Source organism: Ornithorhynchus anatinus, chromosome 1, assembly GCF_004115215.2.
Source record: "Ornithorhynchus anatinus isolate Pmale09 chromosome 1, mOrnAna1.pri.v4, whole genome shotgun sequence".
Classification (NCBI taxonomy): Eukaryota; Metazoa; Chordata; class Mammalia; order Monotremata; family Ornithorhynchidae; genus Ornithorhynchus; species Ornithorhynchus anatinus.
Window position 1 is genome coordinate 75,502,831 of NC_041728.1, and position 27,279 is coordinate 75,530,109.

The window sequence follows — 27,279 nt, forward strand, 5'->3', positions numbered from 1 at the left end:
GAAATTAGGGTGAGGTAAGGGTTTAGCTCAGAAGATGAAGCATCCTGTTTTGGACATAATATGTTTGAACTGTCATTTGGACCTCCAAGTAGAGATGTCCTGAAAGTATGAAGAAATGTGAGACTGCAGAAAAGAAGTGGTTAATTTGGCAAATCAGGCAAGTAAGCTCAATGTGGGCAGGGAATGTGTCTATTTATTGTTATATTGTACTCTCCCAAACACTTAGTATTGTGCTTTGCACACATTAAAAACTCAATAAATAGAGAAGCAACATGGTGTAGTGCATAGAGCACAGGCCTGGAAGTCAGAAGGTCATGGGTTCTAATCTGGGCCCTGCCACTTGTCTCCTGTGTACCTTGGGCAAGTCACTTCTCTTCTCTGTGCCTCAGTTACCTCATCTGTAAAATGGGGGGGTGAGACTGTGAGCCCCACATGGGACACGGACTGTATCCAACTCAATTTACTTGTATCCTCCCCAAGGCTTAGTACAGTACCTGGTATATTAAAAAAAATGGTTTTTGCTAAGTGCTTAATATGTGCCAAGCACTGTTCTAAGCACTGGGGTAGATACAAGGTAATCAGGTTGTCCCACTTGTGGCTCACAGTCATAATCCACATTTTCCAAATGAGGTAACTGAGGCACAAAGAAGTTAAATGGCTTGCCCAAGGCCATACTGCAGAAAAGTGGCGGATCTGAGATTAGAACCCACGTCCTCTGATTAAGAAATACCTTTATCATTATCATGATCAATAAATATTCATTCATTCAGTTGGATTTAGTGAGCACTTACTATATGCAGAGCACTGTACTAAACACTTGGAAAATACAATTTGGCAACAAATAGAGGCAATCCCTACCCAACAACAAGCTCACAGTCTAGAAATAATTGAATAAATGAATGAGTGAATGTAGAGAATGTAGGTGGTTAAAGCCATGAGAGCTAATGAGTTCTTAAAGGAGTGGGGGTAGATGGAGAATACATGGGGACCTTGAACTGAGATTTGAAGATGCCCACAGTTAGAGGGTGAGAGGGAGAGATAGTGAAAGATGTTGAAAATGAGAGGCCAGAGATATAGGAAGAAAGCCTGGACAGGACATTGTCAGTGAAGCCTAGGTCAAGTAATGTTTCCAGGAGAAAGGGCTAATCCACTGTATTAAGGCAATGGGGGTGTTAAAGGGAGTAATGTTTAAATAAGAATTGCTGTTTTCTGATGTCTCAGTTTTTTGGTGCCTATGTGTAAATATGTTATTTTCTCCTTTTCTAGGTACTATTTAATCATGTATTTCTAATTTGCCTTTTATTTTTAGCTTATCCTGACCCTTGGATGTATAAATGAGAGGTAAGCAATTTTTTAGCAAAATCATTCATCTTCTCTTTTACTGTGTGAAATTATCACTACAACATGACAATTATTTTCCATAAATAGGGCCTTTAGCTGACAGATTAATTATACCCAGTGAGATGTGCCATTATTCCATGAACTATTATGTGTGTTTTGTATAAAAGCACAAGAGATATTGAACCTTAACATGGTGTAGACATAATTTTAAGTATACATACATTTTCTTGACTGACTCGTAATTCATCAGTAACAGTCACTTTTCCTATGGCTGTAAATACCTATAATTTCTAATTATTTCAATAGCTTTTGAGCTAGTTGACTCTTTGATTTAAGCCATGGGTTCCAGCTGAATTAGAGGTCTTGATTTCAGTTTTTGCTCATTCCAAACACCACTGGATATTAGCATTTAATGTCATTCTTTGGGTTTTAGAAATAATAATAATATTATGATGACAGCAATTATAGAAATATTTGAATGGTTGGCATACAGTTCACAGTTTATTAGAAGATTTTTATTGTGGACCTTTTATCTGGGGAGCAAACTACTTTTTTATGGTACTTATTAAGTGCTTACTATATGCCAGGCACTGTACTAAGTGCTGGGGTAGATAGAAGGGAATCAGGTTGTACACAGTCCATGTCCACGTGGGGCTGACAGTTTTAATCTCTATTTTATAGATGAGGTAATAATTGAGGTTCAGAGAAGTTAAGTTGCCCAAGATCACACAGCAGACAAGTGGCAGAGATGGGACCAGAACCCAAGTCCTTCTGGCTCCTTGGCCCAGGCTCTATTCTGTAGGCCACATGGCTTATGATCAGCAAGCTACTTTGAGAGAAACATTAACTTTGACAGACTGAATAATAACATCAAGCCAATTATTGGACGACTGAACCACAATTTCCCTACTACTTTAAGACGAGGCAGATTGTAGGGAAAAATAAATACCCCAGGGTGAATTCACATTGTGGCTTTTATTACTGCTGACTGTTTTCTCAGTGAAAATACTTCTATCTGTGTCCCTTCCCATCATTCACTCCCCATCTGAACGCAAAAGTTCAAATGATGAGCTGTAGAATCATGTTGTTACAACTCTGAATGACAATGAAGGAGATGTTTCCTCTTTAGAGTTCTATCCATTGTTATCAGGTTGTGAGGGGTGAGGAAAGGGCGTTCAGGTTACTAACACTTATCTTGATTTGAAGGAAGATGGAAGAAATTGGTTTTGTACTACATGTCTTGAAATGGGGACTTTGCCGAAAGTCTGGTGATAGATGACTCCACAGAATAGGTTCTCTTGATTGAGAAAGATCCTTTCAATGTATTTCAATTTAACCCACTAGTCATGGGGGAAAAGGATATTTCTGGCCAAAATGATAAATGCAGTTGCTTTTGAAAACTGCCTTAGATATTGGCATTATGGGTGTACAAGTTAGTACTCCATAGGGATGTTTCAAATACCATCCAATAACAATGACTGGAAACACACATGCACATCAGGGATGCTTTATGAATAACTTTCCATTTCCTTCTCAGATGTCCCAAATACCATAAAAATTGGAGGAAAGGAGAAACATTCCTGGCTTGCTTTGCTTTTTTGAAAGTCTGTTTTCGACGTGACCCAGGGGTCGACGGCGGGATAGGCGAGACCGAGGGACGGTGAGGAGGTGGGCGGCAGAGGAGCGGAGAGTGCGGGGTGGGCGGTAGAAAGAGAGAAGGGAGGAGAGGTAGGAAGGGGCAAGGTGATGGAGAGCCTTGAAGCCTAGAGTGAGGAGTTTTTGTTTGGAGCGGAGGTCGATAGGCAACCACTGGAGTTGTTTAAGAAGGGGAGTGACATGCCCAGATCATTTCTGCAGGAAGATGAGCCGGGCAGCGGAGTGAAGAATAGACCAGAGCGGGGCGAGAGAGGAGGAAGGGAGGTCAGAGAGAAGGCTGACACAGTAGTCTAGCCGGGATATAACGAGAGCCCGTAACAGTAAGGTAGCCGTTTGGGTGGAGAGGAAAGGGCGGATCTTGGCGATATTGTAGAGGTGAAACCGGCAGGTCTTGGTAACGGATAGGATGTGTGGGGTGAACGAGAGGGACGAGTCAAGGATCCGCTCCTCTGCCGCCCACCTCCTCACCGTCCCTCGGTCTCGCCTATCTCGCCGTCGACCCCTGGGTCACGTCCTCCCGCGGTCTTGGAACGCCCTCCCTCCTCACCTCTGCCAAACTGATTCTCTTTCCCTCTTCAAAACACTACTTAAAAATCACCTCCTCCAAGAGGCGTTCCCAGACCGAGCTCCTCTTCACCCTCTACTCCCTCTGCCATCCCCCCTTTACCTCTCCACAGCTAAAGCCTCATTTTCCCCTTTTCCCTCTGCTCCTCCACCTCTCCCTTCCCATCCCCACAGCACTGTACTTGTCCGCTCAACTGTATATATTTTCGTTACCCTATTTATTTTGTTAATGAATTGTACATCGCCTTGATTCTATTTAGTTGCCATTGTTTTTACGAGATGTTCTTCCCCTTGACGCTGTTTATTGCCATTGTTCTTGTCTGTCCGTCTCCCCCGATTAGACTGTAAACCCGTCAAACGGCAGGGACTGTCTCTATCTGTTGCTGACTTGTTCATCCCAAGCGCTTAGTACAGTGCTCTGCACATAGTAAGCGCTCAATAAATACTATTGAATGAATGAATGAATGTGACTACTGTTTATGCACGTGGACAGCCATAAATGGCATGAAAATGCAGCTATGCTTCAGGATAACAGGAGAAAAATATCACAAATTCAATAACCTCATGTAAATTCAATCTTGGTGGTAGACAACAGTCTTGAGACTCTGAACAGGATTGGATTATTGGATGAGTGTTGAGTCAGTTTGTGGGAAATAGTGCCACTTGAATGAATAGGGGAAACTAGTGTGTCATTCTTAGTATTACATTTTTATTACATTATCTAGGAAATGCAGTACCTAACACTTGAAACCCTATATCAGGGAATTTGTAAAGAATGTTAGCCTAAACTACAGACACTCACATTTCTTAAAAAATAATGAGGATAAAAAAGTTTCAAATTATATTTCAGAATATGTGCACTTTCATATTCTTTACATAGCTTACTTAAATGGGGCAAATGCAAAGTATTTCACTTGGGGATGAAAATAAATGTCATGTAGCTGTAAGATACTGAAAGAGTATGGCTAAGCACAAGTTTGGTAGAAGAAAGCCTGAAGATAATGGTAAACCACAGGAAGAATATGAATTAGCAATGCAGCACTTTTCTGAATGTCAAAATTATTTTGTAGAAATAATGGTATTTATTAAGTTATTTCTTTGTGCCAAACACTACACTAAACATTGGGGTAGATATACGATAATCACATTGGACACAGTCCTGTTGCATTCATTCAATCGTATTTATTGAGCGCTTACTGTGTGCAGAGCACTGAACTAAGCGCTTGGAAAGTACAATTCGCCAACAGAGACAATCCCTTCCCAACAACAGACTCACACCCAAGCGTTCTTCATAACAGTACATTTTGTGTCTACAATTCTAACATTCTACTCTCCCAGGTGCTTAGTACAGTGCTCTGCTCACAGTAAGTTCTCAATAAGTTCAATTGACTGATTGATTAGGATCCATATCTGTTCACCATAGCTTTCAAATAACCTAATGCAAAGACCTTTGTAGAGTTTCTGAAGTCATACTGGGCCATCCAAAATTTCACCGACCTTCCTATTTTTGACAAATTGCCCCTCTATAAACTCCTCAAACCACCAACACAAACACCCCTTCAGTCAATCAGTCGATCATTCATATTTATTTAGCACTTTACTGGGTTTTGAGACCAGGTTAAGTGTTTGGAAGAGTACGATAGAATTAGTAGTCATAATCCCTGTCCTCAGGCGCCAGCAAAACCCTCTAACCACCTACTCCTAACAACTCCTCGCTTCTTCCTAAACTGGATATGTCTCCCCTTCTGGAAGGCAATTCCCCAACCTACTGGCACAATGAATTCCTGGAAGAGAGCCAGCTCTCTCCGCTTGAAGCCCTAGCTGGACTTTTTAGTGTTCCGTCCGGAGTCTTTCCCTTACTCTTCATACTAATAATGTAGGTATTTGTTGAGCACTTACTATGTGCAGAGCACTGTTCTAAGCGCTGGGGTAGATAAAGGGTAATCATGTTGTCCCACATGAGGCTCACAGTCTTAATCCCCATTTTACAGATGAGGTAACTGATGCACAGAAAAGTTAAGTGACTTGCCCACAGTCACACTGCTGACAAGTGGCATAGCCAGAATTCAAACTCATGACCTCTGACTCCCAAGCCCGGGCTCTTTCTGCTGAACCACGCTGCTTCTTCATCCTCATCTATCTTCTTTTCCCCTACCTTCTGGAACTTTCCCTACCTTGTGAATCTTCCCTTCATGTTTCTATTCTTCTCTGCTCTCGGTCCCTCACAGATACTTCATTTGCAAGGTCCACATTAAAATTGCTGAGAAACCTAAGCTGCACAGAAGCAGTTAGGGTCCAACCTTTTTGACTTGGACCCAAAGAGTGCAGGTTTAGGAGTACCAGTTTAGGTAATCTTTAATCCAGGCTCTGGCCTGGGTTGGACCTGCCAGGGACCAGGCTCAAGCTCTTCTATTTTTACAGTGGAGACAGAACAACTTGAGAAATCCACAGAAGAGTCACAAAACAATGAAAGGGATGGAAATGGATAGATACGGTAAAAGGAATTAGGATTCTTTTCCCACTGTAGCTGTGTCAAAATGCAAGTCTAACTGACCTCTTGGGACAAATGCAATATGGTGTACATAAAATAGACAAGTTTTGAAAAATTGCAGTGAATCAATTGAAACTGTTAGGTAAACTTGTATCTCATTCTATTAATTAATTTCTATTTTTGGTTGTTGTTGACCATTGCAGTCCAGAAAGACACTGACCTTTATGGAAAGAATCAATGCCTTTGGAAAGAAGGTATTGTAGGAATTTACCTCACTTCTTTAAAAAGCTTAAAATACTGGACCTTATTGAATTTCTGCCATAGCATAGAAGACAGGATTAAGTTTAGCATTAGCCAGTGCCTGACATACAGTACGGACACCAATAAGCCTGTGTTATAGGCCTGTCACAGAAATAAATTCTGACAGACTCGAAATGTATTTTCATTTTCCTTCATCCCATCACACATTTCTTCCACGTGAAGGCTGTGGAGTTGGCTAGAAGTTGCATCGGAAACTATTGCTGACATTACTCCGTCGTTCATTAATGTGTCATTCATTCATTTGAATTGCCTCCTGAAAGGTGTTTCCAAGAAGACCCTTTCTGAATCTACTGGAAAATTCCCACAGCTAATGACATATTTCAAGGCAACTGGGAATTAATTACAGTTGGTATGTTTTCTGAACTCTGGATGAACCTTTTATCGGTCTCTTACCTTTTCTCGGTCTCTTACCTTTTGAACTTTCCCTAAAATCACTACAGGGCATCAGATTGGGGATGGTATAATTATTATAATTATTCATTGTGCACACTTCACCTGCTCCTATATTATAACCTAAGCATGCTTACATTCACCTTCTTTATTTTGACTGCCAATTTGAGAGACAACAATCCCTGATGAGAAGTTGATCTTGTCTCAGTTCGCCTAGGTTTGAAGTTACTTTATTGTCAACTTCAATAAAAGCAAAGTGGATGAGCTGCTGCTTTCATACTTGACACTGCCGTATGCCATGTTAGGCAGAGATTGGAAAGAATTTAAATTAGATTGGAAGCAGAATGAGGGGACCTGGGTTCCATAAATTATATCAGTTGATCGATATTCCTGTCCCAGCTTGTAGGTTTCTTGTTATAAGCCTAGAATAGATTGATTGAACAGGATCAGACATTTTACACATTCCTACTTTACTCCAGAAGTGTAGGGAAGTGACTAGACAGGGTCTCTCCAGCTATAAATTGACCACCCATCTGAGCAACCTAAAGCCTTGGTGAATTTCTTAGAACAGACCAATATGTTGAATCATTTCGAGAAGCCTGGTCTGTTGATGTTATTATGTTTTGGCAAGATCAACAGACACACAGTTCAAGAAGGAGGGGGAGCAGATATTGAATCCCTATTTTGCAGATGATGGAATTGAGGCAAAGAGAAGTGAAGCGACTTGCCCAAGATCACACAGCAGAAATGTGGCAGACTCACGATAAGAAACTCAGGTCCTCTGATTCCCAGGCACATGGTGTTTTCACTAAGCTGTGCTCCTTCCTTCTATCCTGTCCTCTTAGATTAAGAGCACATTATGAACCAGAGACTGGGTCCAATCTGGTAATCTTGTATCCACCCCAGTTACTTAGCTCCTAATAAACACTTACTATATCTCACAACTATTTAGTGATGAACAGAAGTTCTTAGTTTCGTGGTGGTCAACATTTCTCAGGATCTCTTCAGCTTTAAAATCCACCACAAGTGGGTAATTTTCTTAGCTTGATCTCATATGTCCCATCACAGGTTGTCAGAGGCTTCTGTTTTGTTTTGATTGGAAGGAGCTCCTAAATGTTGGTGTTACATTTCCTGTTTTGTTGCAGGTAGTTTTCGAATCTTTCTCTTATTTTCAGTAAACCAGTCTTGAGATGTTTTCTCTCTGCCATACCCATTATCTTGCTGTCTGCCTGCCAATTTTTAAATTAATCAATCAGTGGGATTTATTAAGCACTTACTGGGTGCAGAGCATTGTACTTAAGCAATCTGGAAGGTACAGTACAATAGAGTTGGTAGACATATTACGTGCCCACAGGGACTCTCTCCCCCTTCACATCCAACATGGCTCAAAGTTTCAAAGCCCTTCTGAATTCACATCTCTTCCAGGAGATGTTCCCTGATTAATTTGTCATCTCCTAACCATCTCTCTCCTACTGCCACCTAAGTACAACTACTCATACCTTCTCATGGCACTTATGTACTATACTATTGTGCTCTTTCAAGTACTTAGTTGAGTGCTCTGCCCAAAGGCATTCAATAAATAAAACTGGTCGATTGAAAAAAATCAAAAAGACACATAATATTACAGCAATCCTATTGGAACAAGAAACACCAGCTACAAATGACTGTAAATGGATGTTTCTCAGAGATGCTACTAAACAAAACTACTAATTGATATTTAGCCTTATTGATAGTTTGGGTACCACTTTTTGAAAGAACTGATAGCTTATGTTTGGAATGCTTGAATTGACAGTAAGCCTACACTCTGTTATCTATGTTCATATCTCTTTCCTTGTGGGCAGGGACTACATTATTTCTTTGTGTTGTACTTTCTGAAACAGTACTGTGCATTGCATCCACTGGATGCTCATTAAATACAATTTTGGAACTTTGCAACATCCATATCCAGGTAGTAACTTAAGCCACTTTACATTTGCTTTCTCCTCAACTTCCATTTCCTTCCACTGGCTTGGGCTTTTGGGAAATCATGGTTCTCCTGCCCATAGCTGCTGCCTAAAATGGGAAATGGTGGGTTGTCTTTATGTTCACTGTGGCTTGTCAATGGGTTCTTCCTAGGGAAGAGAATATAGAATGGAAGTCTACTAAAGTGCAAAATGTTTGGACCCAAATAGTAATGTGAAAGCAAGGAAGGTAAATCATCAATCTTCATCTTTATGTTTTCTATGGCATTATAACATGTACCTAAGCATATTAAAGCATAATTTCATTTAATTGTAGTTAATTCAGTCCTTGCTAAATACTTCTAAAATGATGAAATCCTTAAACAGTCTCAAAGATACATGGTGATCCTCTTGCACTTAAATAAACTGTAACAAAAGTCATGTACATTTTAGGAATTTGCAATAGGATTTGCAAATATCATATGTGTCACATTTGTGTTTATTGTTCCCCATTTTAGAAATGAAAAATCTAGAACTGAGTCAGTTATAAGTGGATGGAGCTTTAAAACCTAAGCTTAGCTGTTCCAGGAAAGTTAGTCTCAATGTAATTAGTCCAGGAGAACACCCAAAAATTTCCATTTTAGTAGAGCATACTTTGTGGCTTTTACATTATGGCTTTATTGCAGATGAGGCAAAAGTGGGGCACTTAGAGCCAAGTATGCAAGTAATATTCTATTTTAGTTGAAAGGAAAAGTCTATCAGATTGAGCAATATTAAAAGACCCCGAAGGAAAAACAAGCGGCTGCAAGAGTAGTGGATTCTTCTCAATCCTAGACTGACTGGGTGGTTCAGATGACTCTCTGGGAAATGATCTTGAAGAGCACAAGGCTTTGTTAGAAAAGTTACTTTTCAAAGTGCAGAATTGTTCATTCTGGTCACTTCCTGAGCATTTCATTCCTTTATCCTACATTACCCTTGGAGTTTCACTTATACACAGCTCTCTGCTTCACTTCCTGTCCATGCCAGGCCCCCACTAATTTACAGGGTAGTTATGACCTTAAAGTAATTCTCATAAAAGCACACAGTTACAAAATGAGCCTATAAAAACGTAGAGACTAATCACAATTGGTTCATCTTACCATAAAGAAACCATTTACATTCAGCACTTGATCATAACCCTGGAACGATTAGCTCTGCTTCTGGGGGTGATTTTTTAAAATCCTCAAATATAACCTGAATGGAAGTAAACCCAGCACCATGATAGGATCACACAAGGTTAAAGAAATTTGGATTCACAGAACTATCTTGAGATACTCTTCAAACCCCTGCTTCTTTCCCTGCACTTACTCATTCTTCTTTCCCACTGAAGCACGCAAACACACACCATCCATAAAAAAGGGTCCTGCCGGATGAATATGTTAGGACTGTCTAACATGAAACATTCATTTAACATGAACCTAGAAATGTAACCCAGAATAATTGATGTTCAAACAAATGGGGCTCTTGTTTCAATAACAAGAAACCACGCCATTACTGAAACAGCAGGAACAGAGAACTGCTGTTTGATTACCAGGTTGCATTACTTACCCCTTTTGCCCTTCAAAGCCTAATACATTTAAAAGTTAAAAACAAAACCAAAAAAAGAACACTTGGAGAATTAGGGAAATTGAAGAAAAATGTATTGCCAGACACTAACCCATTACGTAACTTTGTTAAATTTGGTATTCAAATCAGAACAACAGAATAATGGTTGCAAGGATTTTAGTGAATATATCTTATATAAGTGACTCAAATCTTACCTTTGTGTTTGTGTAGCATAGGTGCTGTCATATGTCTCATAGCTCTGGTCATCATATTCACCACCATAGCCATCATCATATCCCTGAGAGGAAACAATGCAAAACTTTCATCAGGAATCCATTTGATTGCTTTCAAAGTTACATATTAATGAGGTAGTATAAAGACGGCATCTTGGGAGAGATGCTTTTAAGTAATTATACCACCTATTATGCTAGAGTAATAGATGTATGTAACACAATCATAACCCTGAAGATCATCTTGTGAATCAATTATTAATTTGGGGATTTAGACTAACCATTAAGGCACACACATACACCACTTAGGAAGGCACACCTCGGAAAGGTTTGTTTAGACTAGACAAGGCAGTTGCTAATGAAGATCATTTCAAGAATTCAATATACAAAAACTTCCGTAAAAACCTACAGATGAATAGCAATCTCTGAAATAAGCAGATGGTGGTGATAATATATTTATCCCACAGCTCCATTAAGAGTGTTGGTATTAAATATAAAACCATAACAATCAGATACTTGAAAGTGTGGTCAAGATTCAGGAATGAAGATAGATGGAGTAATCACTGTAAATAATCATTTTAATGGGCAACTTCTACCTCAAGCATTCTTGGCTTATTCTGTTTTCTAAAAGCTCTTCTGTGCAAGTTCATTTATCAAGGCACCAAAAGTTAACTAAACCAATGATCTTGGAAGCTGTTACTATAGGACCGGGAAGTCAACAGCAATGCATCATATCTATTCTTGAATGCAGAGGATTATGGCATTTTTCCTTTCCCATCCATGTTTTTATTAACAATTATGAAAACTTAACCAACCAGAACCCTTCATGACAACAGCCCAGAATTTCATGAGCCATAAAACGCAATAGCTCTACAATAAATGTGCCCACTCCGGGAAAGAAAATGAAGGGAAACAAATATAAATGACCTTTTGCTATTTCCTAATGACTGAAGTGGATCGATGTTAAGGGAAGATGTGACATGTAACTAATGTGTGATGTTGTTCCATACCAAATCACAGGTTTGAGTAACATTTCTGAAAGCTTAGTTCAGAATGGAGTGGATTTCATCACAACTACTGGAAAACAAGAATGAACAGATTCATGAAAAAAAGATACAAAAAACACATCCTTCCACATCTCTACTTTTTCCTTTAGAGACAGTTATGCATGACAGGTGGCCATCTTGCCTATTCCAGGACCAATTAAGATGCCACTTCCAGGTAAGGCGGAGGGTGCTATAGCCTTTGTGGCTATAGGCAGAGATTGTATAGGCTCTTCCTCTACAACACTTCTCTTACCTTCTCTACTGACATGAATAAAGCTACTCTGGCCAAATGGTCATTTCCTAGAGCTTTCGGTGAAGCTTTCGATGCCATAGGAGGGTCTTGAGTGCAGCATAGGTGGGAGTCTGCAGTTACCCTTCAGAACCTCATCTTGCTCTTGCCATGATGTGCCTACTGCTATGCCCCAAATCATGCTGGTTTGGCACAGGTGGCAGCAGATGATGGTAAGTCCACTCCTCCCAGATCTCCTCCTTTTTCCCCTCTCAGAACCATTTTTTCTTCCCCCATCTTCATTTCCCATTTTACTTTTCCCCACTTTCATTTTGTTTGTTACTTTATGCCTCAGTTTCCTATTTTGTTAAAGGGGGATTCAATACTTGTTATCCCTCCTACTTAGACCCTAAATCCTGCGTGGGAGAGGGACTGTGTACTCCAGTTCTTCATTCAGTGCCAAGCCACATAGTAAGCACTTAAATACCACAATTATTATAATTTCCCCTTTTATATCTCTTTCTCTGTCTCTCCTCCACTCTCACAACCCCCTGTAGTCCTGCCTCTTTGGGCATTAAATCACTTTCTGACTTAGGTGACTTGATTTTTGGTTTGCACAGCAGATCTTTTAACTGGCATCTCCTCTACATGTGGGATGAGGGTAAGCAGATTATGGTCCACCTGCAATCATGGGGTTTCACTCTGTGGCTCATGCTGTTCCAGAAGGCAAAGAAGGCTTAGACATGAGAGGATGTCTGTATGAGACTGAGGAAGCAGGTGGGTGTGGCTACTTCTGTATCTCCATAAAGGCCAGTGTAATTGAGTGCACCCTCTGGCACCATCTGTACTTTAATTAATTCAATCAGTAGTATTTGTGGAACCCTTACTCTGTGCACAACACTGTATTAAGTGCTTGGAAGACTACAAAGAGTTAGTAGAGAGATGCCTGTGTTAAGGAGCTTACAATATACTTGGAAGGCTAACCAGTAATGTAAATTACAAATATGAGACAGTGTGACAGTTTTGCTACCCCCCATATTTAGGAGATGGAGGAAGAAGCCTAGAGAATCTCTCTGTGGTACTCCTTCCTGAGGGACATGAAAAGACTTAGTTGAGCCAATCAGAGACAAGGATTGAGGAGGAGGTAGAGGGGTCAGATAACTGTAGGAAAAGTACCTCAGCCATCTTGGAGATGAAAGATTAGTAAGAGGAGTGCCTGGGAGAGCAGGTCCTACTGTGAACCCTGGAAAGGCAGAATCCCTGTAGTTTCAGAGTCCAAGAGCTAGCCCTCTGAATAAAAGAGTCCTGCCCTTGTAGGGGAGAAGTACCTGAGTTCCAGTATGCCTATAGGCAAGTACCATGGTCTTTGACATGAAGGGAGAGAGAGCAAGGGGGAGGGAGAGAGTAGATTCAGGGAAAGGTAGTTTCCCCTGGATTCTCATAAATTTAATATTTTAAGAGCTTATTAAATGTTGTCAAAATCTCAGATCTTGGTGTCTGCCTGCAGTAAAGGCTGGAGGAGAAGCTCTAGGTGCCAGAGAAACATGTAGACATGGGGAGCCATTTGGAGGGAGCACTTTGCCTGTGAGCTTCCAGTAGACTCTAGACCCAACACGGGGGTGGAAGGCTAGTTCCCAGTGGCCTATTTACCTTCGGGGAGATACCTGAGCTCAGTCAGAGGTGACAGTGCAGGAGATTTGGGAAATCCTGAGTATAAAAGCTCCAAAACATTCATTTGAAGAACAGGAGAACTGGAAGACTTTAGGATTCTATGGTGGTTCATCAGTGGCCGGGCACTCTTAAAGTGATTCCAGGGGCACTTTTGGCTGGGATCTAAAGCTGAAAACCACCAATAATTGCACAGGGAGCAACAGATTTTAAGGACAGGGACACATGGTGAGATGAGAAGCAGCGTGGCTTAGTGGAAAGAGCATGGGCTTGGGAGTCAGAGGTCATGGGTTCTAATCCTGACTATGCCCCTTATCAGCTGTGTGACTTTGGGCAAGTCACTTAACTTCTCTGTGCCTCAGTTACCTACTCTGTAAAATGGGGATTAAGACTGTGAGCCCCATGTGGGATAACCTGATTACCTCGTTTGTATCTACTCCAGTGCTTTAAACAGTGGTTGGCACATAGTAAGCGCTTAACAAATACCATTATTATTATCATTATTATGAGGACTCAAGTATAGGTGATGTTCTAGTGGGAGAAATACAGTGGGGAGATGACAGATTAGTCAGGGAAGGCTTCCTGAAGAATAAGTTATTTTTAGAAAGGCTTTGAATAATAATAATAATAATGATGATGGTATTTGTTAAGCACTTGAAGAGAGTACATAGTGACCTTTCAGATACTGGATGAGAAGGCAGTAGGCAGTAAGAATTAGGACAACAATGAAAGAAAAGAGTGAAGCACAGTGAGTAGGTTGGCATTAGAATGAAGTGGGCGAGCTGCATTGTAGGGGGGAAAGAGTGAAGATAATCTGGGGAGAGAGCTGATTGGGTGCCTTAAAACTTATGGTCAGGGTTTTTGCTTGATGCAAAGATGGACAACCATTGGAGTGTTTTGAAGAGAAAGGTGACTTGCACAGATTGATGCTTTAGGCAAATTAAATGAGTAGCAGTATAGAGTATGGACTGTAGAGGCTTGAAGCAGAAGGATCAGGAAGCAACTATTTGACCATCACAGGGTTAGGAAGATATACATGATACAATCTTATTTCACTCCAGGCAAAGGACTTAAATCTTTTCTTATTGAATATATTTTCTCAAGCTTAGTTAATTTCCATTTTTTCTTTTTTGACCATCTACATTCTTGCCTCATTGATAAACTATAGTGTCTAGCAATAGCACCCATGTTGACAGACCTACTTAGGGATACCAATATTCCCCATATATGGGTAGTGGGCAATAGCTGCTCCACTACATTTCTCAGGCTACAGTGTGGAAGAGAAGCACTGTGGTTTAATGGATAGACCATGAGCCTGGCCTGGCCTGGTCACTTGTCTGCTGTGTGATCTTGGGCAAGTCACTTAACTTCTCTATGCCTCTGTTACTTCATTTGTAAAATGGTGATTAAGACTGTGAGCCCCATGTGGGACATGGACTGTGTCCAATCTGATTATCTTACATCTACCCCAACGCTTAGTACAGTGCCTGGTACAGAGTGAGCACTTAAATCACTTGTCTGCTGTGTGATCTTGGGCAAGTCACTTAACTTCTCTGTGCCTGTGTTACTTCATTTGTAAAATGGTGATTAAGACTGTGAGCCCCATGTGGGACATGGACTGTGTCCAATCTGATTATCTTACATCTACCCCAACACTTAGTACAGTGCCTGGTACAGAGTGAGCACTTAAATACCATATAAATAAAAAGGACATTGTCTCAGTGCTAATTACACAAGGATGGGAATCTTGATGTCACTGACATCATCTTCAAATACCAAGGATATCCAGCTTCTTAAGAATTGTCCTTCATCAGGAGAGTTCCCCCAGTGTCAGCATTTCAACTGGATAAGTGCCATCCTTTTAGGATGAGTGCAGTTATCATGATTACATAGAATACTGCAGCCGATGAAATAATGGTTACTTACTTGGTATTCCGTTTTGATTGGTTCGAGCACTGCATGTCTACCAAATCAGTTGTACTGTACTCTTGTACACATTGAGTGCTCAATAAATACCACTGATTAAAGTCCACCAGTCATGTCCTTTGATAATCTGCTTATAGCAGGTGAGGCAGACACTTTTTAGGATAATTTTAGGGTAATATTTCCTATTCAAGTTAAACAGGGTGTTCTTAAAAAAGGCTACCCAGACATTGAGAGTGGGGCTAAATGGTCCTAATTTGCTTGCATTTGCTTTGTTTTTGTCAAATCTTAAAAAACAAGTAATCCACTTTCTTTTCCTGGTTACCTGATTTCAAATGGGTGGCAGGAGTAAGAATGCAGTTTGTTACCAGTGAACACAATATCTCTACCTTCCTCAGTCCTTCTCATCTGCACTAAATGCCTTTAATGAATGCAGTTCTATCCTAGGAACAAATGGGGTCTTTGCTACTTCCTACACTTCCAGTGTGGTGTTCACCAGTAGACGTTTTTGGAAGAAACATGATTCATGAGACTTAACTCGTTTCAGGTATCTGGAAGGTGGATGCCTGAACAATTAATATTGTATACTATTTTAGCTATTCAGAAGAAAAGGGTTATTTTCAGCTATAATAATATTATGCAAATTTCATTTGTGTATAGTATCTCAAAATCCCCTGGGATATTATTTGAGGCATAATGACATACATTTCTTGTGATTTGTGTAATGTATCATTATAGCTTCCTCATAAAAAGTCCACTCTGCAGTACCAAGCCTTGAAACTTGTTCATCAATAAAAGAAACCACCAACATTTTAGACCCCAGGAAGCTATCAGAGCAATGGGAAGCGAGAGCTAAATTCCACTCTATTTCCATCTAATGTTCCCTGTCAGCTGAAGGCGTAGAAAAGACATCCTTGCTAAGGACATACAGATGTTGCTGTTATATTAGGTATAACCCAGGGCTTTGTTCTAGGATTTATAAATCTAACAGGCACCAGAGACAGATTCAGCAAAAAATATTTTTTTCTTCTTTTTGGTGCTTTTCTTCCTTGGTAAAAGGTCATATGTGAGTAAGACAAAATACAAAGGTAAAAAGGAATAAAAGCTGGATTCTTCTGAAGCAGTGAAAGGGACAAAGAAAACGTTACAAGAATGCAATAATATCGATTAAGAAGAGTGAAGGATATTTTTGGATAGGTTGTTCTTGCCTTTAATTTAGGTACTTGGACCAGGTTCAGAATCTTTAAAAAATAAAAGGTAATATGGAAGTTATTTGTACAGAATGACCTTTAATATTATGTAATGTAATTAACACATCATTCTGGGACTTTTAAATTTGCTTTCTTTACAAAGTCTAGATAATTCTGAAATGAATAAAAAAGTAAGCATAATTTTATGTGTAACAAATATAATTCAGTGCTTAGCATGAGTCTTAGAACTCAGTAAGCACTTGATAAATACCATAATTATTCATTATAATCAAAAACAGACACTTTGGCATACCACAAGAATATAAGATATCCTCCATGTCCTTTAGGGTCATTTCTAACTAATCAATGTTATTTACAAGGGCACTATACTAAGCACCTGAGACAGACACAGAAAGTGTACATATAATGAAAACAAAAGTGACAGCCTAAGTACAATTGATAACAAAAAATGAAACAGCAAATTAATAGAATAACCGGAAAAGAAGTCAAGGGGAATTGGGACAGAATAATGCAGATCACATCTAACTAAGTAGATGTAATTGGAGACCCTGATGTTCACCATCTCTGTAGTGAGAAGTTAGCAAAATGCAGAAGTTTCCAGAGTCACAGAGAATGTGGAAGAGGGCAGGATCATCAGTGTCAATGCTGAAGTTCCTGAGAGGGTATTGGGTGGGTTGGAGAGAGCAAATAACAGGCAGTCTCCTCAATCTTTCCCATTGAATTGAGGAGAGTGTAAAAGTGAGGCAACTTTGGAAGAGAGCTGCAAGGGACACTATTATCAAAAGAGAGCTATATTTTGAGGATGGTGCAGAGGGGTTGGTGATAAAAAAGGAGAAGAGGGCCATGGTAAAGACAGGCACAGGTGAAAGGAAGCATGAGAGCCCATGTGGAACTAGGCATGTGTTTGGCCTGCATATATTGTATCTATCTCAGTGTTTCACACATAGAAATCTTAACAAATACCATTATCATCACTGTCATTATGTGAGGAGGCAGGGGAATACATGGTGAACAGCGGACTACCTGGTGGACAATAGTTTTTCCCCAGATATGTAATTAAAGGATGCACAGTGAAGGATCCCCTAGAAAAAAGTCAGTAAATCTTTCAAATTATCCATGAAAAAATTGAAAAATAATGTAACAATGAAATCATCAATAATTAAAGTGGGCTGAATCATTTTGGCTAGCATGACCTGGTGAATACAGCATGGATGTGGGAGTCAGAAGGACCTGGGTTTTAATCCCAGCTCTGCCACTTATCTTCCATATGACCTTGGGCAGGTCACCTCAATTCTCTGTGTCTCAGTTACCTCATCTGTAAAATGAGGATTAAAACAGTGAGCCTTACATGGGAGAAGGACTGTTTCAACCCAATTATCTTGTATCTACCCTAGAATTTATAACAATATAACCTATGAGTATAACTTATAACAGTATAACTTGTAATGAGAAGCAGTGTGGCTCAGTGGAAAGAGCACGGGCTTTGGAGTCAGAGGCCATGGGTTTGAATCCCGGATCTACCACTTGTCAGCTGTGTGACTGTGGGCAAGTCACTTAACTTCTCTGTGCCTCAGTTACCTCATCTGTAAAATGGGGATTAAGACTGTGAGCCCCATGTGGGACAACTTGATTCCCCTCTGTCTACCCCAGCACTTAGAACAGGGCTCTGCACATAGTAAGCACTTAATAAATACCAACATTATTATTATTATCTGGCACATAGAAAGCACTTAACAAATATCACAATTATCATCATTATTATTATTACCATTTGATGAAATCACCTTCAATTCCTCAGACTTCTAAAAATACTTTCAAGTAAAACTTAGCAAAACCTTACAAGTTTGAGGACCCAAAAACAAAAAGAGAAAATGGTGCATCAGAGAATTAAGGAATGCAGCTCTTGAAATCTTTCTTCATGTGCCTTACCCTGTTTTTGCCTCTCTTTTAGAAATGACAGTACACTTATTACTGTATCATTCTGAATTATCTTCCTATTGATACTACCTAGTTAATAGCTTTTGGTATAGGTTATTCAATAGGCCAGCTTGCTTTTTTGAGAGTCTCCTGGAAGTTTTCTTGTTAATCTTAGAAAGTCAATCAGGTAGTTAACAATATTTGAGGACTTGATATCCATACACTGAAAATTGAATTTTTGAAAAATTTTCCATTGAAGTCTGTGACTCATTCCTAAGAAAAGGAAGAAGTAATTTTTGACAGTTATATATTCTTTGTAAATGGAGACTAAAGAAGACAGTGTCACCTTATTTCCCATTAGGACAAGCTTCATCTTGGAGATGGGATTTTGGGGGGGAGGATGGGGGGAGGCAATGAGAAAGGTGATTTAGTGAGGAAATGGAGAATAAATATGGAAGTTGTAGAGGGGAAGGCAGGATCATTGAAGCAAATGGTACAAGATCTTAATATTATTTAGGAAGGAACGTTAGCTTCTCTATACCATTCTTCTTTGCTTAAAAATCTCCAAATGAAACCCTGTATTGTGGCTACATATTGTAGGTCATTCCCATGCAGCCATTCTGCAGACCTGAACACAAGTGTTAGAATATGCTTCAGACTATCCAGGAATATCTTACAAATCAACAGGCTAAGAGTATCATCAATAGACCCACAGACAGTAATTCCAGAGTTGCAAATGTCTAAGCCCTAGAGACACACACCTAGGAAAACATCCAATTACTGTAGGTGCTATACTGTGGTGATCCATCTGAAAAAAATCCCTTCAAACAATCTCTTTTGGTAGCATGAAAGAACAAAAAGCCATCATAGAATTTGGTGAGCTAGGCAGCCCATAGCATAAATAAATTCTAAAGGAGAAAATAAAAAGAATAGGGCTAGTATATCCTTGGATAACCAAGACATAGGGACAGTGTGGCATCAAGCTTTAGATCCAACAAGTTTTATGGAGCTCACGTTTTATTCAACCTTTTTTTTGGCTGTGAGACCCAGGCCCCCTAAAACACTGCCTCTAAACAATTTGAGAAGTTTATCAACATCACTTATAGGCCAATATCTCCACAAGACAAAAACTCAGGATCACAAACAAAGACTAGAACCAATTTGAACTAGAAGCACTGAACTATGCTAATCTCAACACAGCTTCACTCAGTGAACCCACTGAGCATCCAAATACAAGATGGGCAAAAGAAATACTTTAAAAATGCAATGAAAGAAAGTTTCAGACTCTAAGGCATCAAAACTAAAAACTTGGAGGTAATTGTTGAATGTGAGCCTGAATGGCATGCTGCAATAAAGGGAAGAGTGATTGTTTTTGAGCAGAAGGTTCATGAGACAAAAAACACTAAACTGCAAACACAATAGCACTATAAAGGAAAATATTTGTGTGTCTACAATGAGGTCAGGACTCTAGATTCTACATCAACCTTTTATGAACAAGTCCCTGCATTTGAACCTCAACAAGGGCTACAAATAAACATGTAGTTCATGTGTATATATCCATAAATTATTTATTCATATTAATGTCCATCTCTCCCTCTAAAATGGGAACAAGGGACGTATCTACCAACTCTGTTGTATTCTCCCAAGCACTTATTACAGTGCTTTCCAACAGTAAGTGCTCATTTAATACCATTGGTTAATTGAATATTATATTGTAAATCTGATCAGTTGTTTACATTTATAGGAAGGGGGATTAAGATCTTGCCTTTTCCAAGTAATTACTCTGAATTCTATTATATTTGCCACATCCATTTGCCCAAGGGTGCAAGTGCAGATGCAGATCTTTTCTCATAGTAGCAATGAGCAATGTCACAGACTATCTCCTAAAAGACGGTGTTATTGTAAAAATGTTTCAGCAATAGAAGCTGAGAAACATAATTCAGACTATAGAGGATTCTATTGGGTGTAGCTGAAATTCCTTATCTTTAATTCAAATGAAGTTTCCTGTCATTCCTCAAAAATTCTTGCTAACCCAAAACCCTTTTAGCTGTAATCTTGGCAAACAAATGATTTTATGCAGAGTAAGTCTGCGGACATTAATTCTAGAAAAGAAACTTCTAAGGTTATAAATAAAAAATGGAAACTACTTCTCCTGACTCCTAGCTACTATGGCTGGAAAAAATATTTTATGAGAAACTTTCTACACTTTCTTCAAAGCAACAAACATATCCCCTGGTGCTTTTTTTTTCTTTTTTTGTTCATACCAAGACAGTAAATAAGCCTAGTGGTTTTTTGGAAAGATTCCGTTTTCATCAAGCTGTCTTAATGGGCTGTTTTTTCAATGGGCAGTAATATGTTCTAGGAAACACATCTTAAAAGAAATATGACTGAGGAAACTGCAAGTTTTTAGAAATTTGCTAATGACTACTAATTTGCAAATAGCTCACCATTTTAATTTTTAATAACTGCTTCTCTGTACTTCACATTGTGGGCATCATTACCACTTTAGAATAAGACCAAAAGGAAATCTTTTTTAAGGTGATTGTGGAAGTCTTTAAAGTCATTCCTCCTCCTCTGTCACCAGAGACAATAAGAAGAGCAGCAACGGACAAGTGGAATGTTATCAGCATATCTAAGAAGAGGATTGAGTTTTAAATTATGAACAATTTTCCTGTTCTTGAAATGTTCAACCCCCAAAATGATAAATATAAGGAAATGGTAGACTTTTTTAAAAATATAGAATCAAAAATTAGTCCTCTGGAGACGATGTTAAAATTTTGTTTTAAAAGGGGAAGGGTCGTTGAGGGCCTTGAGGCTGACACTGCTGTGTTTCAAAATAGATTTGAAGCAATGCTTAGAGCAACACCGCTTTGCCGATTGAAACAGGACAGGTGAATGAATGGTAGCAGAATACCTAAGTAGCTGCTGAAAAGAGGCACCTGCAAGCCGTAAGCGTGAGATAAATGATTTAAAGATATAGTGAAGCACATTCTACAGAAGACTAGCATCACCTATAAGCCATTCTTGACATCAAACATCAGGAAAGGTTATCAACAAAGAGTTCAAGGAGTGTACCCACCTCCCCAGCACAGAAGCAATGTTCTCCAGCATGGCATCTTTAGGCAGGACATGTTAGGAGAATGGATGTTAATTTTTATTATTGTTATTGTTATTAATAATAATAATAATAATAATAATGTTACTTGTTAAGTGTTTACTATCTTCTAAGCACTGGGGTAGATACAAGTTAATCAGGTTGGACAAGTCCCTGTCCCACCTAGGCCTTACATACTTATCCCCATTTTACAGTTGAGATAACTGAGGCACAGAGAAGTTAAGTGACTTGCCCAAGGTCACACAGGCAACATGTGGGAGAGCCAGGATTAGAACTCAACTCCTTCTAGCTCCCCAGACTGTGCTTTATCCACTAAGCCATGGAGAAGCTATAGCTGAGCAACTCTATCTGAACAGTTGCTTAAAAGTGAACTGAAAAGAGAGCATAAACAAGCTGGGAGTGATCCTAACATTCATTCATTCAATCATATTTATTGAGCAATTACTTTTTGCAGAGCACTGTACTAAGTGCATGAAAAGCCAATTCGGCAACAAACAGTCCACTGCTGTACTGTATAACCTGAAACTGTGCTTCGTTATGCTTGAAAATAGTGGTAGATTGTTGGGAAATCATCCTAGCAAAGGGCCAGTCTGATGGGCTGGAAAAAGGATAAAGATTACTGTTATTGAAAAGTGGCCTTGCTTTTGAGACTGCCTGTTAGACAATGCGATATTGCAGTCAGTCTTCAGTGAGAGCATTGTGATGCCTAAAACAATGAAAAGGTCCTTCTGAAGTTTGGCAAGGGAATTGAGGAGAAGGAAAGGAGAAGCTATATTTCCCAAGGGGAATTTTGCAAGGGGCTAACTCACCTCGTTTTTGCCATGGGTGATCTTGGGTGAAGGCAAGAACCTGAGTTCTGATGGTAGGGATGGAAAAAGATTTATTTCTTTTCATACTGGAGAAGGTTTCCCATATACCTCTGAAGAGCTGGCTCCTCATGAAGTCAGCCCATAGCCCTTAATTAAGCTGATGGGAAGGAAAGTCAGGGAAGAGGAGCTTGGTGATCTCCTTTGGAGTTTTTCTGGTGTAAATCTTCATTGGTTTGAAAGTTTGACTTTAAAGCTCAATTTTGACCTTACTTTTCTTGCATTTTTTCCAAATAAACCTCCAAATTACCCATGCTGGCAAATGATATATTAAAACAGATTTTATAGTTCTTTGAAATACTCAGGCAGAGTTACCTTTAGGATGCTGGGCATAGTCTACATCTCTATTTCTCTTGAATGCCTGGTGTAGGGAGGGGCTATTAGGAATTCTCCTGTAAGGTATTTTTGCAAGGTAGTTCCTACCTAAAACTGTTTTATGGTATCCTGACCTTCCAGGTCATGTGATCTAATCCTGGTTCCGCTACTTATCTGATGTGTGACCTTAGGCAATTCACTTCATTTCTCTGTGCCTCAGTTACCTCAGCTGTATAATGGGGATTAATACTGTGGGACAGGGACTGTGTCCAACCTGATTAGCTTGAATCTACCCCAGTGCTTAGAACAGTGCTTGGCACCTAGTAAGTGCTTAACCAATACCATAATTATTATTATTCACAGAGGCAAGACCTGAAAAGACACTACTAGGAAATCACTTTACCTGTTCATAATACAGATGGCTGTGTCTGGGTGCACTTTGATCTGATAGCCACACTCAGACCCAATAGATGAGGTTTCACCACAAAAGCATCAACTTTGAAAATGAAGGGCAGCTTTCTCTACATAAGCATACATACACATCTCTCTATAAATGCTGGGTTAAAAGAAGTCAAATATCGATGACTAATGATATCAAAGTTTTGTTCTCTGGAAATAAAGTGTTCCAGTGGAAGGTCAGTTGGGGTTCAGCAGTTAGCTGATTGGGTGTGAGAGCTGTAAAGCAGTGAAGAGTTGAGAATGACAGTACTGTCAACACAGATGGCAAAATTTGGAAGGAAAGATTGAGTTTGAGGTCCCAACAAGTAGAGATGTCCTAGAGGCAAGGAGGAATGTGAGACCAAATAGCTAGAGAGAGGTCCGGGCCAAGAGATGTAGATTTGGGTTCATCCCCAAGCACAGAGGTGGCAGCTGAAGCCATGTGAGGAGAAGAATTCCCTGAGGGAGTGAGAGTAAAGCAAGAAAAGAAATTTGGACCCAGATCATGGTCCCGCAGAACACAGGGGATGATAGTTGATGAGGAACAACATCCTAACTGAAATCATTAGTTTCATATGTACACTAATAAATACTGTTATTCCTTTATACATTCTGTGTTTATTTCCTACTAACATATACTAGATAGTGAGGAGAAAAGTGAGGAGAAGTGAGGGGAAGTATTTGATAATGTAGCTCTCTCTATACAGGAATGCAGTTATCACTCCATTACCCATGCTGCTTTTTTTAAAAAAAACAACTTTTTTTCCTACAGCCTGACATTATCATTTACTAAAAGACTTGGGTTTATAAAGAAGTTGTCAATGTAGAGAGTAACAATAGAATTTTTTTCTTTTAAAATGTTTTTCCTGAGCTTTTATCTTTCCCTTTGTAGAAACTTATCTTGAATTTTGTCCTTTGTGATTTTTATGAGCAGATTCTCTTCTTATATGGGAGATAGTTAAGAAGCACAAAGAGAAAGCATTTTTCTGCCTGACTCACTTCTTTTGGCTTATTCACACAAGGGACTGCAAATATCATTAGAAACATTAATCTTATACCTTTGAAAAGTTTAAATATGCAAATAAATAACTCCCGATCCTCTAACCCCAACCTACTTGCTTTGTTTCAATCTTGCCTCTCTCACCATTGACCCTTTGCTCACAACCCCCCTTGTAGACTCCCACTCTTGTCATTGTCACAGATCTCCTAAAAGAATAGCAGCTGCAGGAAGTCTTATCTGGCTAAGTTCTTATATCCCTAACTTATTCTCCCTCTCTTCTATGTCATCTATGCCCTTGGTTTCATATGTCCACATCCCTTAAGCACTTTGATACTCAACCCCACCTCCCCACAATACTTTTGTACTTAGTCTTATCCTCTCTTTTTTTTTCTTTTTTAAAAGGTATTTGTTAAATTCTTACTATTTGCCAGACACTGCACTAAGCACTAGGGTAAATGCAAGCTAATCAGGTTGTCATAGTCCATGTGCTCCCTGGAGCTCACAACATTAATCCCCATTTTACAAATGAGGCAACTGAGGCACAGAGAAGTTAAGTGACTTGCCCAACTTCACTCAAAAGACAATTAACAGAGCCAGGATTAGAATCCAGATCCTTCTTACTCCCAGGCTGATGCTCTATCCACTAGGCTGCTACCAACTCTTCCAAGTGCTTATTATGTGCAGAGCACTGTACTAAGCACTCATTGAATGCCACTGATTGATTAACTCACCCATTAGTTACATTAAAACAAGTAAAACATTTCCTTTTAGTTTAACTTTCCACTATTCCATGTTGATTCACTGTTTTAGTCCAGACTATCTAAAGGCAGTATTAACTTTTTCCTGATTCCTCACTTATAACCCATATAGACTTTCACTGAATGCCATATGACTAGTTCAGTCGCTCAATCAGATATAGGGATTGTCTCTTTTTATTGCTGCATTGTACTCCCCCAAGCGCTTAGTACAGTGTTCTGCCCACAATAACTGCTCAATAAATACTATTGAATGAAGCATTTATTGAGTGCCTATGGTGTGTACAGCACTGTACCAAAATTTGGGAGTACATTGAAGACTTAGAGGACAAGACTCTTCTCTGCAAGGGGTTTACAACCTAGCAGAGGAGACACACACTAAATTACAGAGGGAAAATAGTAGAGCATCTATATAAGTGATATGGAGGTGCCGGGAATTACCCGAGTGCTTAAGTGCTGCAAACGATTATATAAGCAGAGGAGATTTGAAATTAATCAGGGAAACATTCCTGGAATAGTTGCAATTTTACTGCTTGCACCTTGTTTTAAGACATCATGAAGCATTCAAAATGCAACAGAAACAAAGAAGTGAAATGTCATCTAAAAGGATGATCGATGGCATATTCTATTTAATCTTGACTTCAAGCACTGAACAAAAAACAACACTAATGCAGGATGTTGAAAGTCTTAGAATGCAGACACTGCAGAAAGGCTGGAGATACTCAAGGACAAAGGCAGGTTCTATACCCTGAACAGGAATCAGCAGCACAACATATAATTCTAAAAACACTGGAATGTATTAAAAGAAGTGTGATGTGAAAGACCTGAGAATCAATCCTTATCTAGATATATTTTACTAGGAATACTACTTTTAGTTTTGGTCACTACATCTAAAGAAGGATGAGGAGAAAAAGCAGAGCTGAGATGTACTGATAAATGAAAAGTGGAAGTCTCAGTAGGAGAGAGTTTGGTTAAACACAAGGAAAACTCTTTTGATTCTCGAGGTGATACAATCCAGGCCAGGGTTATCAGAGAGGTTATGGAACTCTTCTAGAAAAGATTGGACATCTGTCTTTAAGTTGCTTGGTAGGTTTGTTCATTTATTAGTTGGAGTCAGCAATTGAAGAATCATTCCAGCTCAGTTTGGGTAGTGATTAACATGACTAATACAATGATTAGTACTGGTTAATTTAAATTTTAGGATGTCCCAATATTTAGGAAAATGAAAATTTTCTTTAGGATAGAAGTCTACAACTTTAATAAAACCAAGATTCTGCTAATAGAGTTTTAAGAAATCCTGGAAGACTTAATCTTTTTAAAAAGCATAAGGACAACAAAAAAGAAAATTTACTATGTGCTATTTATTCCTTATCCAGAGAAAATAAAAAAAAACAGTGTTTTTCAAGAACTTCTGCTGTATAAGCAGCTTTTCTGCTCTTGACATGATAGATTTAAACAAATAATTTTCTTACAATAGCATTTAAAACATACTTGCACTCCAGAGTTACTTCAGTTGCCTTATAGACCTTGCATTTAAAACATACTTGCACTCCAGAGTTACTTCAGTTGCCTTATAGACCTTGTTACTGAACCCACTCACTGGGCTTTTACACTAAACAATTTGAGACTGGCTTTTCCTAAACTATCAATTATTCACTATGTCACACTTATAACACAGTATACCATCTTTGCATATAAACATCTCCCTCCCCTTATACTGGAATTACAATCTAAGAAAAGGCACTTCAAATGAATTACTGTAAATCAAACCACTACTTCATGGTAAAATGGGAATTTCATTTTCATTTATACAGGTTAAGGAGGGATATATTGAAAGTCTGTATGAAGAATACTCATAAAAACAGAGGGGAATTAGTGTGACTAGTGGATAGAGCACAGGCCTGGGAATCAGAAGGACCTTGGTTCTAATCCCAGCTGCACCACTCATCTATTGGGTGACATTGGACAAGTCAGTTAACTTCTCCATGTCTGTTACCTCATCTGTAAAATGGGGATTAAGACTGTGAGCCCCAAATGGGACATGTACGTTGTTCAAACTGATTTGCTTGCATTTACTCCAGCAGTTAGTACAGTGCCTGGAACATTGTAAGTGCCTAACAGAATCCATAAAAAAACCCCAAAACAAAACAATAACAACAACCAAAAAAAACATGCTAGACCTGGTGGAAGGGAACAGGGTGCATCTTTCATGTAATTGCTCCTCCCCATCTTCAAAGCCTTATTAAAATCATATCTCCTTCAGAGGCCTTCCACGATTA

The 27,279-nt window shown here is 39.2% G+C and overlaps 1 protein-coding gene across 1 annotated transcript in view; it reads right to left on the minus strand.

The window, feature by feature from the left end:
* Positions 1-8,729: 8,729 nt before the first annotated feature.
* The window catches only part of KHDRBS2 (KH RNA binding domain containing, signal transduction associated 2), a 562,712-nt gene continuing 544,162 nt past the window's right edge, over positions 8,730-27,279 (minus strand). The window contains exons 7-8 of the mRNA XM_029062307.2: positions 10,503-10,585; positions 8,730-8,874 (exon numbers count right to left, since the gene is read on the minus strand). Coding sequence (XP_028918140.1) covers positions 8,730-8,874; positions 10,503-10,585 — 228 coding nt within the window. The remainder of the gene's footprint in view (positions 8,875-10,502; positions 10,586-27,279) is intronic.